The following is a 14,456-nucleotide window of genomic DNA, read 5'->3' on the forward strand; positions in this document are numbered from 1 at the left end:
CCGGTGAGCTCTTAAGATGTGTAGCTCACTGGGCAGTCAAGAAAAGTAATCGTTTTGGTGTGTCTTGTCTCATTTTGGAGACAGGGCATTGGTTGGTTCTTTCTGTAGCTGCCTTTAGCCCTCTGATGCATTCTGCTTGGAGAAAATTGCTTTATGCCACATAAGGTACTGTTTTTCTTACCTGCATTGATTTCTGTGGCATGAATAGGGCTCTGGCAAAATAATCACTATCTGGCAAGTTTTTGATTCTTTTTCCTTGCCTAGTCCAATCAGTTTAGCAAATCATAAATTCAGTAAATTTAACTCATGCGTTTGTAGCTATGTAATGGAAAAGAAAAGCTACATAATTTGGCAAGCTTGATAGGCAAAGTGTGATCTCTGCACCACTAATCCTCAGCTGAGGATTGCTGTAAGGTATCGCTGCTGATGTTATTGAGACAGTCGCTGCTACATTTTGCAAATGTCAAACCTTTCGGTTTGTACACGGTATAATGTGTTCCTGATTTCTTTAATTAAAAAAAAAATAAATAGATTTTGACCCTTGCCTGACCCCCATCATGTTATCTTTTAGATAATGTCTACCCTAGGGTGATGTAATACTAAAATGAGAAATATGTTGCATATGATACTTTTTGAGAGGAAAAATTTCTTATGTTTTCATACTTACTTCCCAACAGGAATTGAACTCTAACTTCCGACAGATCATTTTTCCTGAAGCACTTAGGTGCTTAATGAAAGGAGAGTATACTTTAGAAAGTATGCTCCATGAATTAGATAATCTTATTGAACAAACAACTGATGGAGTCCCTTTGCAAACATTGGTTGAATCTCTTCAAGCCTACTTACGAAATGCTGCTATGGGACTAGAGGAAGAAACACATACTCATTACATCGATGTTGCAAGGTAAATCACGTTTGTTTTTTTTTTTAGTTCAGGTATGAGAGAATGAAGACTGCAGAACATTAGTTTGGCTAAATTATATTATTTATTTGATGTACAGGCTTTTCTCGCCCAAGAAGTAAGCTTGCAGTGTCTAAAATGCACACGTTTCCTCCCTGTGCGTTTATACACGTGTATGCGTAGAAATACAGAGCTATGGCAATTTACACTTACATTTGCTTAAGGTTGACTTTTGGTAGTCAACTTTTTCTAAAATACATGCTTGTGATTTTATGTTTGAAGTTAAGGGGTGCTAAAAATAGCAACTCCTCCGTTAGTTTGTGGGAGGAACCTGTGAAAGGGAGAGCTTGTAACCATGGCACTCCTTTTGTCAGGAGGTTGATGAGCAGCTTTTGCATAATGAATCTGTGACTTGATTAAAAAAAAACCTGAAACAGACAAACAAAACCCCAACCAAACAAAAAGACTTATGCATCTTGTAACATGGGAAAGAACCTTTCTGGGGAAGTGCTTGGTAGACAACTAAGCCAATTCAAAAGCTTCCTGCTGAGTACAAGTAGTGGTCTTGCTGCTTCCCTTGAGCCAGTTATGGTGGCTCCATCAGTGGTATGCTGAAAGCTGCTATACCAGTTGATAACAACTTACTTTTTTTTCCTCTTTGGTTAATTTTCTTCCTGGTTTGCCCATTGGCAAGCCTGCTCAGCTCTTGGTTGGGGGTCAAAAGTGATGTAAGGGAGAGAGAGGATAACACCATCCTGTCAGGAGCAGCAAGCTGTTAAACCATCTCGGCCATAACCTGAGGCCTCATCCTCCACCTTTTTACCACATGCTCCATTCAGTCAGTCATCTGTGTATGTTATAAAGCCAGTACTTGGTTTTCAAGAAAGGAGAGGTGATATTGACATTGCTTACTATCATAACTTTTTTACCATGCTCATAGGAAGTACAGTCTATGTCCTCTACCTGTACTTTAATTTAGCTTTGTAGCTGGTCCTTTAATACAATCCTGTCTTATATGGTATCCTTACCTGTTCTTATGAGACCAGCGTTAGGATTCATGTGCGAAGTGGGGCTGGGAGGGTGGGAAGAGCCTGCAAAAATTTCACCTTGTTCAGATGCAAATTCATTCCAATCTGGTGTAGCTGTGGGACCAATCAGTTTGAGAAAATCATATTTATTTCTTGTAGGCTAAGCAAAACCATGTCTGTTTTCTTTTTAAGAGTACTTCATGCTCAGTATGGTGAGCTAATTCAGCCAAGAAATGGTTCAGTTGATGAAACTCCCAAAATGTCGGCTGGTCAGATGCTTTTGGTAGCCTTTGATGGAATGTTTGCTCAAGTGGAAACTGCATTTGGTTTATTGATTGAAAAGGTATGAATTTGTTCTTTTCAGAGTACTCTTTGAGTCAGGAATAATAAAGTCTTATAAAACCAGAACTAATTTATTTCCTTTATGTTGCTTAGCTAAACAAGATGGAAATACCTGTCGCCTGGCGTAAGATTGACATAATTAGGGAGGCCCGCAGCACCCAAGTTAACTTCTTTGATGATGACAATAATCGGCAAGTTCTAGAGGAAATTTTCTTTCTGAAGAGACTGCAAACAATTAAAGAATTTTTCAGGCTCTGTGGTACCTTTTCTAAAACATTGTCAGGTAAATAAATGTTACTGAACATTCAGCATTGCTCTGTCCGCTTCTCATCCCATGTCCTTTTGAGAAGAATGTAAAATGGTTGCTTTTGCTGTAACTTGCCTTTCATATATGGCAAGTATGCAGAAATTAAAAGTCAATTCCAGTGATCTTGCTGTATTTAAGTCAGATAGTATTTTTCTAGATGCATCAAATGTTCTGTTTATAACAAAAAATACTATTTCTTTCCTTTAAAAGGAATCAGTTCACTTGATGACCAGAATGCAGTAAATGGACCTGTTCAAATTGTCAATGTGAAAGCCCTTTACAGAAACTCTTGTTTTAGTGAAGACCAAATGGCCAAACCGATCAAGGCTTTTACAGCTGACTTTGTGAGACAGCTTTTAATTGGCCTTCCAAATCAAGCTTTGGGGCTGACTTTGTGCAGTTTCATCAGCGCTTTGGGTGTTGATATTATTGCTCAGGTAGAGGCTAAAGACTTTGGAGCAGAAAGCAAAGTTTCTGTGGATGACCTGTGCAAGAAAGCTGTGGAGCACAATATTCAAATTGGCAAGTTCTCGCAGTTGGTCATGAACAGGGCAACAGTATTAGCCAGTTCATATGATACAGCATGGAAGAAGCATGATCTAGTGCGCAGACTGGAAACCAGTATTTCATCTTGCAAGACCAGTCTTCAGAGAGTACAGTTGCATATTGCCATGTTCCAGGTAAGACCACAACGCAGGTTATTTCTTTCCAAATTGTGTCTGTGGGAAGTGAGCTTTAGTTACTGTGTCTGAGTACAAGAACTTTGTATTTTGCTGAATGAGCTTTAGAGTACATTAACAGACTTGACAAAGTATTTTGGTTTTAAATTATTCTGTAAATGTATAAAGGAAAGTATTAGATTTTTGGAAGACTAACTGCTGTATAAGATGCAAATGTGACAATGTGTAAATTCTTTTTTGAGTCAATACATGTAAAACAGAGGATATGCATTGCTGAATGTCCTCCTGTACCTTTCCTTCAAAGTTTTAATGCATTAACTGTCTCCTTGCTCTTCTCTCTGCCTCATGAAAAAATATAAATAGCAGCAGTATCCCTTCTGAAAATGTTCTTCTGAGGCTTTAGATAAATGCTGTTGTGTACCTTCAACTGGATACCAGCACACGGCTCTATTGTTGCATCATTGATCTTCATTTTGTAGCGATTTGTAGGTTAAGGGTAAAGGCTTTCACCATGTCAGTTAATAAACCATTTCATAGACTGGTAAGCAAAACTGGCTTCGTTTTAATGCACTGCAAGTGAATTATTTCTGCAAATTAATAGATTTTCCTTTAGATCAAGGAAATGCTTGCAAATCAATTCTAGTAAGTTGATGACTGATTAATGGTATAAATATTGAAGCCAGCAAAACATAGTTTACTGCTACTTGTATAATTTAACACTTTGCAATGATTTAGAACTTTTAAGCTTGCTGGTATCGTCTGACACCTAGTCCTTTTAAAATGCCTTTACTTATAAAAAGTGTACCAGAGTACTAGAATTGCAGTTTGTATTGCAAAGTACTTTGTGCTGAGCAATCAAGTGTTCCCATTACTTCCTTAAAGTGGCAGCATGAAGATCTCCTCATCAGTCGCCCACAAGCTATTTCTGTTACTCCTCCACCTCGTTCTGCAATTTTAGCCAGCATGAAAAAGAAACTTCACACGCTCAGTCAGATTGAAGCTTCAATTGCAACAGTCCAGGTACTACTATTTCTGGGGAGTTTGTTCAGCAGCATATTGGAATGTGACTCTAACACAAGCTGCAAAATTACCTGCCACTTCCAGATTATATTATCTCTCTTGCTATTGAAGCACAGATTTAGTGGTATTTTCATTGATACCTTTCAGTCTGTCTGATGTATACTGTTACATTGTTTTGTTTTGCTGTCTCATACAAAATATTCTCTCTGGAATATCAGTAAGTCTGTTTCATGAGAGAAAATAGAAATACGTGAAACTACCTTTCCTTCTGAAGGCTGATCGTGCTCCTATTCTTTAAGTTTGTCTGACTTAGATCATCCTTACTATAGTTTTACTAGCTAAATGTCAGAAGCTTCCATTGTAGATCTGGGCAAATCAGTTATTCTGTATGTTAAGGTTTCTGTGTGCTGTGGCCTGGCTCAGCTTTTTAGACTCTTGGGTATCAGTAATACAGAATGCTTAGCTTCTTGAATTTTAGTGTCCTTTTTATTTGTGAAGGTACTGTTTGTAATTTTTTGAAGATTATTTGTAAAACAGTTCAGGGCTCCTGTGACTTTATACAGTTTTTAGTCCAGAAATGTGATTACATTTAACTTGCTTTTGGTGTTTGGCTTTTTTTTTCTGGTGGGTTAAAATCTAGACAGGCAACTTTATTTCCATAGCTACCATATCCAGTTGTGTTTTGGACTGAAAATAAACCTTTAAACAGCATAAGCTAACATTTATCAATCATGAACACGACATTCTTTTTAGATATATTTGGGTATAAGAATGTGTCTGCATGTGTAATTCTTTTTAAAGTTAGGCATTTAGGCTTAAGATGATATATATCAGTATGGATTATCTGTATCTATGTTAGTTTTCTTTTTTTCCTTCCCTGATGCAGGAGAAACTAGCAGCACTTGAAGCAAGTATTGAGCAGCGTTTAAAATGGGCAGGAGGTGCTAATCCTGCCCTGGCACCAGTCTTGCAAGATTTTGATGCCACTATTGCTGAAAGAAGAAACCTTGTACTGAAAGAAAGTCAAAGAGCAAGTCAGGTACTATACATAAGTATAGTACTGTTGACTTGATAAGTGTGTTCACTCTCTATTTCCTACTTAAGATTTATGTAGAAGATATTTTTCCTCCTCAGCATCTAAAGAGCAAACATAGATAACAAAATACTTCTGGGAATCCCGCTTTAAAAGCAATATGAATCATCTCTGGGAGGATTGCTGCAGGGTTAGGTGATGCTGAAATGGTACTGCTACTGTAACAGAGTGGCTTTACTGCTATATTTAAAATTCTCCCTTCTAAGGACGTGGAACAAATGCAGTTTGTATAATAGACAGTTTAATTGGAATAATTTTTCTCACTCTTGCTTTGATTTTTAAGGTCACTTTCCTCTGCAGTAATATCATTCATTTTGAAAGTTTACGTACTAGAACAGCAGAAGCCTTAAATCTTGATGCTGCGTTATTTGAACTTCTCAAACGCTGTCAACAAATGTGCTCATTTGCGTCGCAGTTCAACAGTTCAGTCTCTGAACTGGAGCTTCGCCTACTTCAGAGAGTGGTAAGTAAAGGTCAAAGCAAAATATGTAACATTACAGAGTTGCTGTAATCTCGAGTTCAATTTTCTTTCATTCTAAATTAATGTTATGTATACCTTCTAATGGGTTGTGGATTACAGAATTTATTCCATCAGCTGTTAAACTCTTGGCAGAAGCATCTACACAGTAATTGAATTTTATCTTTGGATGCAGATACAAAAATGTTTCTGTTATTTTTAGGGCACTGGTCTTGAACATCCTATTGGCAGCTCTGAATGGCTTCACGCAGCTCACAAGCAGTTGACCCAGGAGATATCTACACAGAGAACAGTACAAACAGAAAGAGAACAGCAAATAGAAACAGTTTGTGAAACAATTCAGAATCTGGTGGATAGTATTAAAACTGTGCTCACGGGTCATAACAGACAACTTGGAGATGTCAAACATCTACTGAAAGCTATGGCAAAGGTATGTCTAAAACTTCATTACACTTACTCCTCATGCCCATGTCAGTACAGATTAAGAAAAGTAACGCTTGTAACGATGTGCTTTTTAAAGTATCTAGAAACAGTGAAACGTGTTCATGTATAAGGAGTTCAAGACACAAAAGTAATTTCACTTCTAAGCATTCATAAAGCTTTATTTCTAGAGTTAGGCTAATCAGACTTCGGTTGAATTAAACCTTTTTTCTCATTTGGCAGCTGAAACACTTTCTTTGTGTTTACAAACCCTCTTGGTTTTTAATCAGTAAAACATTTGATCCTTTTCAAACCTGTTTTCTTGAAACATAACTACTGAAAATTATGGTTATTTGTAAAGGACAGATGACAAACTGAGGGCCTGAAAAAGCTAGTTCTTAGCTCAACTTTATTCTCAGCCGAAATATGGCACATAGTTAACCTTTTTGCATATCTTTGATACAGGATGAAGAAGCAGCTTTGGCAGATGGTGAAGATGTTCCCTATGAGAATAGTGTTAGGCAGTTCTTGGGCGAATATAAATCATGGCATGATAATATTCAGACAGTTTTGTTTACATTAGTTCAGGTTATGGGTCAAGTCCGCAGTCAGGAACATGTTGAAATGCTGCAGGAAATAACTTCCCCTTTGAAAGAACTAAAAACACAGAGCCAAAGGTAAGAGAGTCGCCTGCTCTCAGGTGAAGGCATTTTGTTTATCTTCTTGTATATAGCAGAAGCACGGCATGGGGTGCCTCCTTGGTGGTTGTCTTAGAATGCAAAAATATTTTTGCAAAGTTTGACTTAACTTTCATTTTGAGTTTTCAGTAAGTCAAATAGTTTATGAATATTTATCAACTCCATTATGTTCCCTAGTGTCTACAATAATCTAGTGGGTTTTGCATCACCCTTAGTCACGGATACATCAAATGAATGCTCAAGCCCAACATCAGCTGCTACGTATCAGCCAACCTTTGCTGCAGGTAATCCTTGAAAAAGTACAAGCATCAGAACATCAGGAATTGATGTTAGAGAGGGGATCATAACTTCTACTAAACTTTGAAATACAATCTCTCTAAGATTGTAAAATTCAACATACATACAATACGGAACGACTGCTTGATCATAGCCTCTGAATAGCCTTTGAGATCTGGATTCACTCCACAAAGCCCGGAACACAAGAACGCATTGTCACATATATCAACTGAACTGTAATTTCTGTTGAAATTGGCATTAATTTATCGTGACTTTGGAATTAATCCTGAAATCTACAAATGCATTCATGTTTGCAAAATTTTCATTGCTTTACAGTTAAAAACATGAATAAAGTTTCTCATGAGCATGGATTTCTTCCGATTTAAAGGATTATTCTACTCTCAATATTTGGACTTAATCACAGGTTCCTGATTTCTATCAAGAACAAGAATTGCATTTTTTAACTGCCATATAAAATGATAGAATTAGAGGTTAAAAGAGTCCCTAAAAATTTGTTTAATGTAAATAAATGTTTTGCAATGGAACAAAACCTCTTGTTTATGAAGTGAAAGAAATTAGAAAATTAAATCATTGACGAGAACAACTGGTGCAGTGTTTAAAACACAAGTTTAAAATGCATTTGTACTGAAGTACAGCTGCATTTGATACACATTTAATTGTGCCTTTTCTTGTTTGTATCTTTTGCTTTTTCCTTATGCATGAAAGAAAAAGTATGTATGTGTGCTTTTTCTTTAATGCGTCTATAATACGTTAATTTGAATACTTCAAGCACTTTTAAACTTTCTTTACAGCTGTACGTAGCAATACAGGGCAGAAAACTCAGCCAGAGGTGATGTCGCAGAACGCAAGAAAGCTAATTCAGAAAAATCTTGCCACGTCAGCAGATACTCCTCCAAGTACAGTCCCAGGAACTGGCAAAAGTGTTGCCTGTAGTCCCAAAAAGACAGCCAGGGACCCTAAAACAGGAAAAGGTAAACACAGGGCTTTAAAAAAAAAAAAAAACAAACACAAACACACACAAAACCAAAACCAAACCAAAAAAAAAAAAGCCAAAAACCCCAAAACACCTCAGTGGGCTTCTGTGCAGGAACATAAAATTTTGTTTTGTTCCTTTAGCCGTGCAGGAAAGGAATTCATATGCAGTTAGCGTGTGGAAGCGAGTCAAAGCCAAGTTAGAGGGCCGAGATGTGGATCCCAACAGGAGAATGTCTGTTGCTGAACAGGTGAGTTGAAAATAGTAAAGTTCCAGTACTGGTCCTTGCTTTTTAAATATTTGGTAGTAAGCACGTGTGCGTGCCTTAAAGACTAAAATCCTATTGGGAATGGGGATTCCCTTTTGAGATGTGTGATTTATATTCCAATGTAAATCAAGGTATGCTGCTGCTTTGTATTGCTGCATTCTTTTTTTAATCAAATGCTTTTGTTTTCTATATCGTAGATTTATATAAACTCATGAATTGGATAGAATTGCCTTTTGTATATCAGCAAGCTAACATTTGTTACACAGCTGTTGATGTCCAGGGAGAACATGAGCTGTACAACTGTATAAGGAACAGAACTTATCTGTGTTGACTAGTGTAACGCAACCAAGCTCCTGTCTCTGGGAAATTGAGTCAGTGGACGCAGCTGTCCATGTAAATTTGAGAATGTTGTGACTATTTTCAAAATGGGGGTTATGAATGGGATGACGCATGATCTATTTGTTTTTTTCCCTCCAGTACAAATTCCTATTTCTTATATGAACTACAAAGTCATGGATGATTTAAGCTTACAGTTACTATAGATTTTTTCACTGAAATTTTGTATTTGCAGGTGACGTTCAAGAGTAAATTTTAAGATCACTTAAACACTTTTTTAAAAATCTAGCTTATTTTTAATTACTTGTTTGACCTTTTTAATAGGTTGACTTTGTGATTAAGGAAGCAACTAATCTAGATAACTTGGCTCAGCTGTATGAAGGTTGGACTGCCTGGGTATGAGTAGGGAGAAAGCAGATCAGTCTGGTTCAGCGAGGTCAGACATCCACCAGAATCAACTCGGCCTCAGGCATCCATAGCCGCACCACAGTCGGTGGTGATGCATACTGGGGCTTAATCTGAGGAAACCTAGGAAATCTCGGTGCACTGGGAAGTGAATCCTGCAGGATAGCTGCACTCAGGGATACGCTAAACACAATGGTCTGCAACCCCCACAGTCAAGGGTGAAAGCTCACCGCTTGAACAACATGGTTTGTCTTTCTGCTACGGAAGAACTGCAAACGTGTCTGGGGGTTAGCTGCAGAAAGAAATCGGGATGCTACAAACCGCAGAGTGATTTGGAACTCAATTCCACCTGACCCTGTGAACAATTCAGGAAACACCGAACCCTGTTCAAGGAAAAACAGAAAAAATGGGGAAATGGGGCCATGAAGAAATCACAGCAAGGGGAGATTTGATGCATTCAGATTCTTGTTGACTCTTGTTGCGTGGCAACAGTGCTGGTTGAGTCGACCAGTTAGTATGGAAAAGGCTACAAAATGTAAACTTCAGAAATGGACTGAAAGCAAAGAGCTGTACATCAGATATACGCTGCATTGGAAGAACTTCTGAGATAGAAGAAAAAGCCTTTGTTCTCTTCTCCCTTTCCTCTTTCCTTTCTCTCTTCCCTCCCAGCCCCTCCTTGCATACACCCCTCTTGGCTTATTCTTGTAGGTTAGGCGTACTTCCAATATACTTTTTATTTCAATCCTTCTACTTCACAGTCTAGTCAAATTAACAACTTAAATTTTGTTTGGTAAACAAATTTTCCAAAAGCACTGAAAATATAGAACATCAATGATTACTTATGAGTTGGACGGTCAAATGCAAAATGTAATTTTGGTTATTTTAAAGTCATTTCTGTGATTCTATTATGTACAGTTTCTCAAAATTGTCACTGTGCATTTAAAAGTAATGAATCCTACAGGCATTTGATTTAATGTGCACTTCCCTCTGCTTGCAGTGTACACTTTTTTGTAATTCAAATTGTCCCTCCAATCTCATTCTACTGTGATTGCTGTAGTTTCTTTCGTATGACGTAGCTAATCCAATGTAATCTTTACCTTTTTAAAAAACAGGATAGAGTATCTAGTAGAGTTTTACATTGTTGATGACAGATAAACAATAAAGTGATGTTCTGGTGGAGGTAGAGTGACATGCTTTTTACTTCACTTTCCTAGTACTTTTAGTTTACACTTGTAAATTATAGTGCTTCAGTTCACAGGAGTATACATATCATCCAAGAAATGAAGGACTCTCCAATTTTTGTTCAACTACATCTGTAAAGGTTTCTGCAAAGCAATTTTCCTTTGCCATATTACTTCTATAGATGGTTGTTCAATAATACCTCCATAGTGAATCTTCCACCACCGTTTTTAGGTTTTTTTTAATCAGTTCTGCACTCAAAGTGTGATTATGGTCAGAAGAGTCTGTCTAAAAATGGCATCTTCTTCCTTGGATCTATGTCCTGCTTGTCTGCCAGCTGTCTAAAGGACTTCTTGCTTCCTTTTTAAAGTGGGACATCTTTAGGAAAAGGCAACTTCCTTTTCTTAGAGCAAACAAACATAGCAGTTGTTACAACTACAGAATCTCGGAGGTGCTGATAGCTAAAGCAGAAACACACACTGGCGTTCCAAACCCAGATAAATTTGCGTAGCTACGTATAAAAGTTTCTTTCGTAGACTTGGTGTTCGTTGCGCACAGTTGCTGAAAAATAATAGATGTGGGAAGATCCTTTATGCTGCTTTAGTCACTTTTGAGAGTAAAACCACACTTTTTAAATACAGCATTTTTTTTCAATCAAAATCTAAGTATTAAAGGATTTGAGCCAAGCCCACTACTGGCATAAAATTCATTTAATTGAATGGATTTGCAGTAGTTCATCTGAGTAGAAAGCTTGGCTAGTCATTTTTGGATAACAAAGATTAACACCAGCCATATGTAATAGACAAACTTGTATTATTTTCAGTATTTGCACTATGCTTAACTGCTCTGCCTCCTCAGTAGGTCTTAGAATTCACTTTCTCCTCTGTTGCCAATTTTTTGTGGACATGCACTTTGAAGTGTCAGAATTTTCAACAGACACATGGCCTTTTTTGCATCCTGATTGCCTGATTAACTCTAGGGAAGTCGCAGGCTTTATATGGAACAATACCCGTGCAAATGCATTCCACTGCCATTGCTTCCGGAGCCCTCTGCCAGCATTGCAAGAAAGAAGGCGTGTGTTGCAGTGAAGAAACATGCATATGCAGAACAGGACACTTGACTCTGTCGCTCCTTTTTTTTTTAATCCAGTTAAAAAACCTTATGAACAATCTGTTTGGAGTAACAAGAGTGTATTATACATGCTGTTTTATTTCTTGGAAGCTGGAGGGAAGGGGGGGGTAATGCACTCACCTGTGGCTCATGTATTATACCTCTGCTATCCAGAAATGAAACACTTGTGTGGAGATGGGTTCTTACTGCGTAATTTAATAAAGTTTGAAAAATATTAATTTCCTTTATGTATTCATAATTTTCTTGTATGCCAGACTACTTGTGGCTGTGAAAATTATGCGGGGAATAAAATGCCAAATAAAACAAATACAAAAAAATCCCAAATTAGAGCAGAGGCTAGAGAGACTTAAATTTGCATAACTGAGGTCGAGGAGACAGTTCACATGCTTAGGAGTTAGTGGGACTGTCAGCGTTTGTGTGCTGATGCTTTTTCCTTGGTAAATGTGGACAACGTGGCAAATGGGTACAGGCTTGGTTAAACCCAAAATGCAGATTCCTCTGTGTGCATCTTACATATTAAATAAGATCGCATTAGTTACATTATCTTTTAAAAGATAATGTGTTTCTTATAAAGACACATTATTACTTCATTTTATTTCAGTAAAACTGAGACATTTCCTTTTTTTCCTGCAGTAAGACCTAAAATAATGCAAACCTAGAATCAAATCTTTGTAAATACATGCAAATCAGCTGAAGCTATAGAAGTCAAACTGTTCTGCTGGTGGCAATTTTTTGCACGATGCTCATCTGCAGTAAGTGTTAACCAAGGGATCACACTATAAACTAATTTCTCAAATTGAAAGTATGCTCATCAGTTTTTGTTACCCCCTCTCAATTACATAGGCTTGTGGTTGAGATGCTTGTAGCCCTTTGAAAAATCCAGTAGCTAGTTTGCCTCTCTTCCTGCTCCCCTCCATAAAGTTTGTATAAAGCCAGCATGTGAGCACTGCCCTACCAAACAGGTTAGTGGGATGCATTAAACAAACTGGAGTTGTTAGTGGTGTCAGTTAATATAACGGAAATTGAAATTATAACAGATGCGTAAGTTAAATTATTTTGGTATTTTGCAGGGATTTCATCGTCCATTTTTCCTTTGGAACAATAAGTTTTGCCTTCAGTGATCAGTCTACTTAAATAGTAATTTATTTTGTCTGTAATTTTTCAAAATCTGTAAAAGACTAAAGTGTCCCATAAAAATTGGAGGGAGGGAGTTTTCCCAGGAAAAGTGAACGAGACTTTGATAAAAGCGTTGGTGACAGGTGATGCCTGTGCAAGGTTATTTCCCGTGGGAAAGGAGGGTGTTTCACTGCATGAACTCCCTTGTGGGAACTGCAGCAGCCATCACTCTGGCCCTGTGGCACCATGTAGTGCTGTCCACCCTCTGATAAACTCAACAGATCACATAGTATTTATCCTGCTAACTGCTTTGTTATGCCTGAATGAAAAGCACCATATAAAAATATTACTTCAGAAATACAGTGGGGGATTGGAGAGGTTAAAGTTCCATTTTTCTAAATGCTGTAGTCCATAAGGTTAGTTTGCTTCAATTATTTGTCAGTGTGCTGCGTGCCTAGTACATTTGGCCATCCTGTTTTAGCACACTCAAGTACTTCAAAGGTTTCTTTGCTTTTTCCCCCCTTTCTTTTTTTTGCAAGCTTTCCCTAAAATTAGCAGACGCACCCCTTTATGCATTAAAGAATTGCATTAGAAAAAAAGTTTAAGATGACACCTACCATCCATCTCTTGCTTTCTTAACTCAGTACCCAATTATCACATGCATATGTGTTGCTTTTTCTTCAATGGAAAACAGTTATTCATGAGTATACTGTTAATGTTTTAGTTAAAGAATTCAATTGAAAAAATATATATTACATAAAACTACTACTGCATGTACTTCAATGCATAGCTGATTAGAGCAATTTTGCCATCCATCAGACTAAGTTTTTATTAATACCATAAGAAAAAACTTTGAGATGCATTTATTATATTGGGTATGATGAATGGGTGGAGGCTTAACATGTAAAATTTTTGTCTCAATGTTGTGCAGAGCAATTAACCTGCTCCTTGTAAAGGTGCTTTGAAGTTAGTTTGGGCATTTAATTTTGTGTGTATCTGCTAAGAGAGAATCTCAGTGTAGGAAGAATGCATCACATCACAGCATGATCCGTGTCGCACATTGAAGTGTACAGACAACAACTGGCTTTCTAGAGCTCAGGTAACGGTATGGGAGGTGATCGATGGTTTTCCACGCTCTGAGCTACTGCTATTACCATCCTCTGCCTTCTACATTAGGATTCTATTTTTAACAACCAAATTTATAGATATATACACATGTACGTGTATGTATACACACACATGTTTTTTTCTTTTTACATTGTGCTTCAAAAGGGCTGGCTGCCCAGGGAGGGGTTGCTGAGTAGCGTGGCAGGGCCCCAGGCTGTCCCGTTCTCTGCAGTGCGATGGCGCATCTCCCTTGGCGATTCTGGGCAGCGAGGGCAGCCTGCACGGCTCGCTCTTCCCTCTGCCCCTCCGAGTTACGGAGAAACGACACGAGGGAACCACACCTCTGTGGGCCCTCTAGGATGGCAGAAAAGCTGTGATGGTAGACCGATTTGGGAGCCAGCATTTGAAGGATTAGCTGGAAGATACTGAATCTGACAGCGTTTGGAGATGATGGAAATACCTGGTTTTTTTCATTGGTAAATGCTTGTGGTTTTGTGGTGAGAACCATACAAAGGGATGAAACCAGGAGCTGGCTGATTGTGTCGAATAGCCAGTGAGGTGGCTTCTGCAGGATGCTACAAATACTCCTGGGAACAGCAGTGCATCATGCTTCTGCCTGTGTCCATACTTCCTCACAAGACTAATCAGAGCTATTGCTGCCATCATTTCCTTATGAA

General features: G+C 38.0%; 1 protein-coding gene across 3 annotated transcripts in view; it reads left to right on the top strand.

The window, feature by feature from the left end:
• The window catches only part of SMG1 (SMG1 nonsense mediated mRNA decay associated PI3K related kinase), a 66,277-nt gene extending 55,852 nt beyond the window's left edge, over positions 1–10,425 (top strand). For all 3 annotated transcript variants that reach the window (XM_075105152.1, XM_075105156.1, XM_075105155.1), the window contains 13 exons: positions 678–904; positions 2,122–2,272; positions 2,365–2,554; positions 2,789–3,258; positions 4,141–4,278; positions 5,165–5,317; positions 5,655–5,834; positions 6,052–6,279; positions 6,735–6,946; positions 7,145–7,251; positions 8,056–8,235; positions 8,381–8,487; positions 9,166–10,425. In XM_075105152.1, the coding sequence (XP_074961253.1) occupies positions 678–904; positions 2,122–2,272; positions 2,365–2,554; positions 2,789–3,258; positions 4,141–4,278; positions 5,165–5,317; positions 5,655–5,834; positions 6,052–6,279; positions 6,735–6,946; positions 7,145–7,251; positions 8,056–8,235; positions 8,381–8,487; positions 9,166–9,243 (2,421 nt within the window). In that variant the 3' untranslated portion in view covers positions 9,244–10,425. The remainder of the gene's footprint in view (positions 1–677; positions 905–2,121; positions 2,273–2,364; positions 2,555–2,788; positions 3,259–4,140; positions 4,279–5,164; positions 5,318–5,654; positions 5,835–6,051; positions 6,280–6,734; positions 6,947–7,144; positions 7,252–8,055; positions 8,236–8,380; positions 8,488–9,165) is intronic.
• The last annotated feature ends 4,031 nt before the right edge of the window (positions 10,426–14,456 follow it).

Source organism: Phalacrocorax aristotelis, chromosome 10 (genome assembly GCF_949628215.1).
Source record: "Phalacrocorax aristotelis chromosome 10, bGulAri2.1, whole genome shotgun sequence".
Lineage (NCBI taxonomy): Eukaryota > Metazoa > Chordata > Aves > Suliformes > Phalacrocoracidae > Phalacrocorax > Phalacrocorax aristotelis.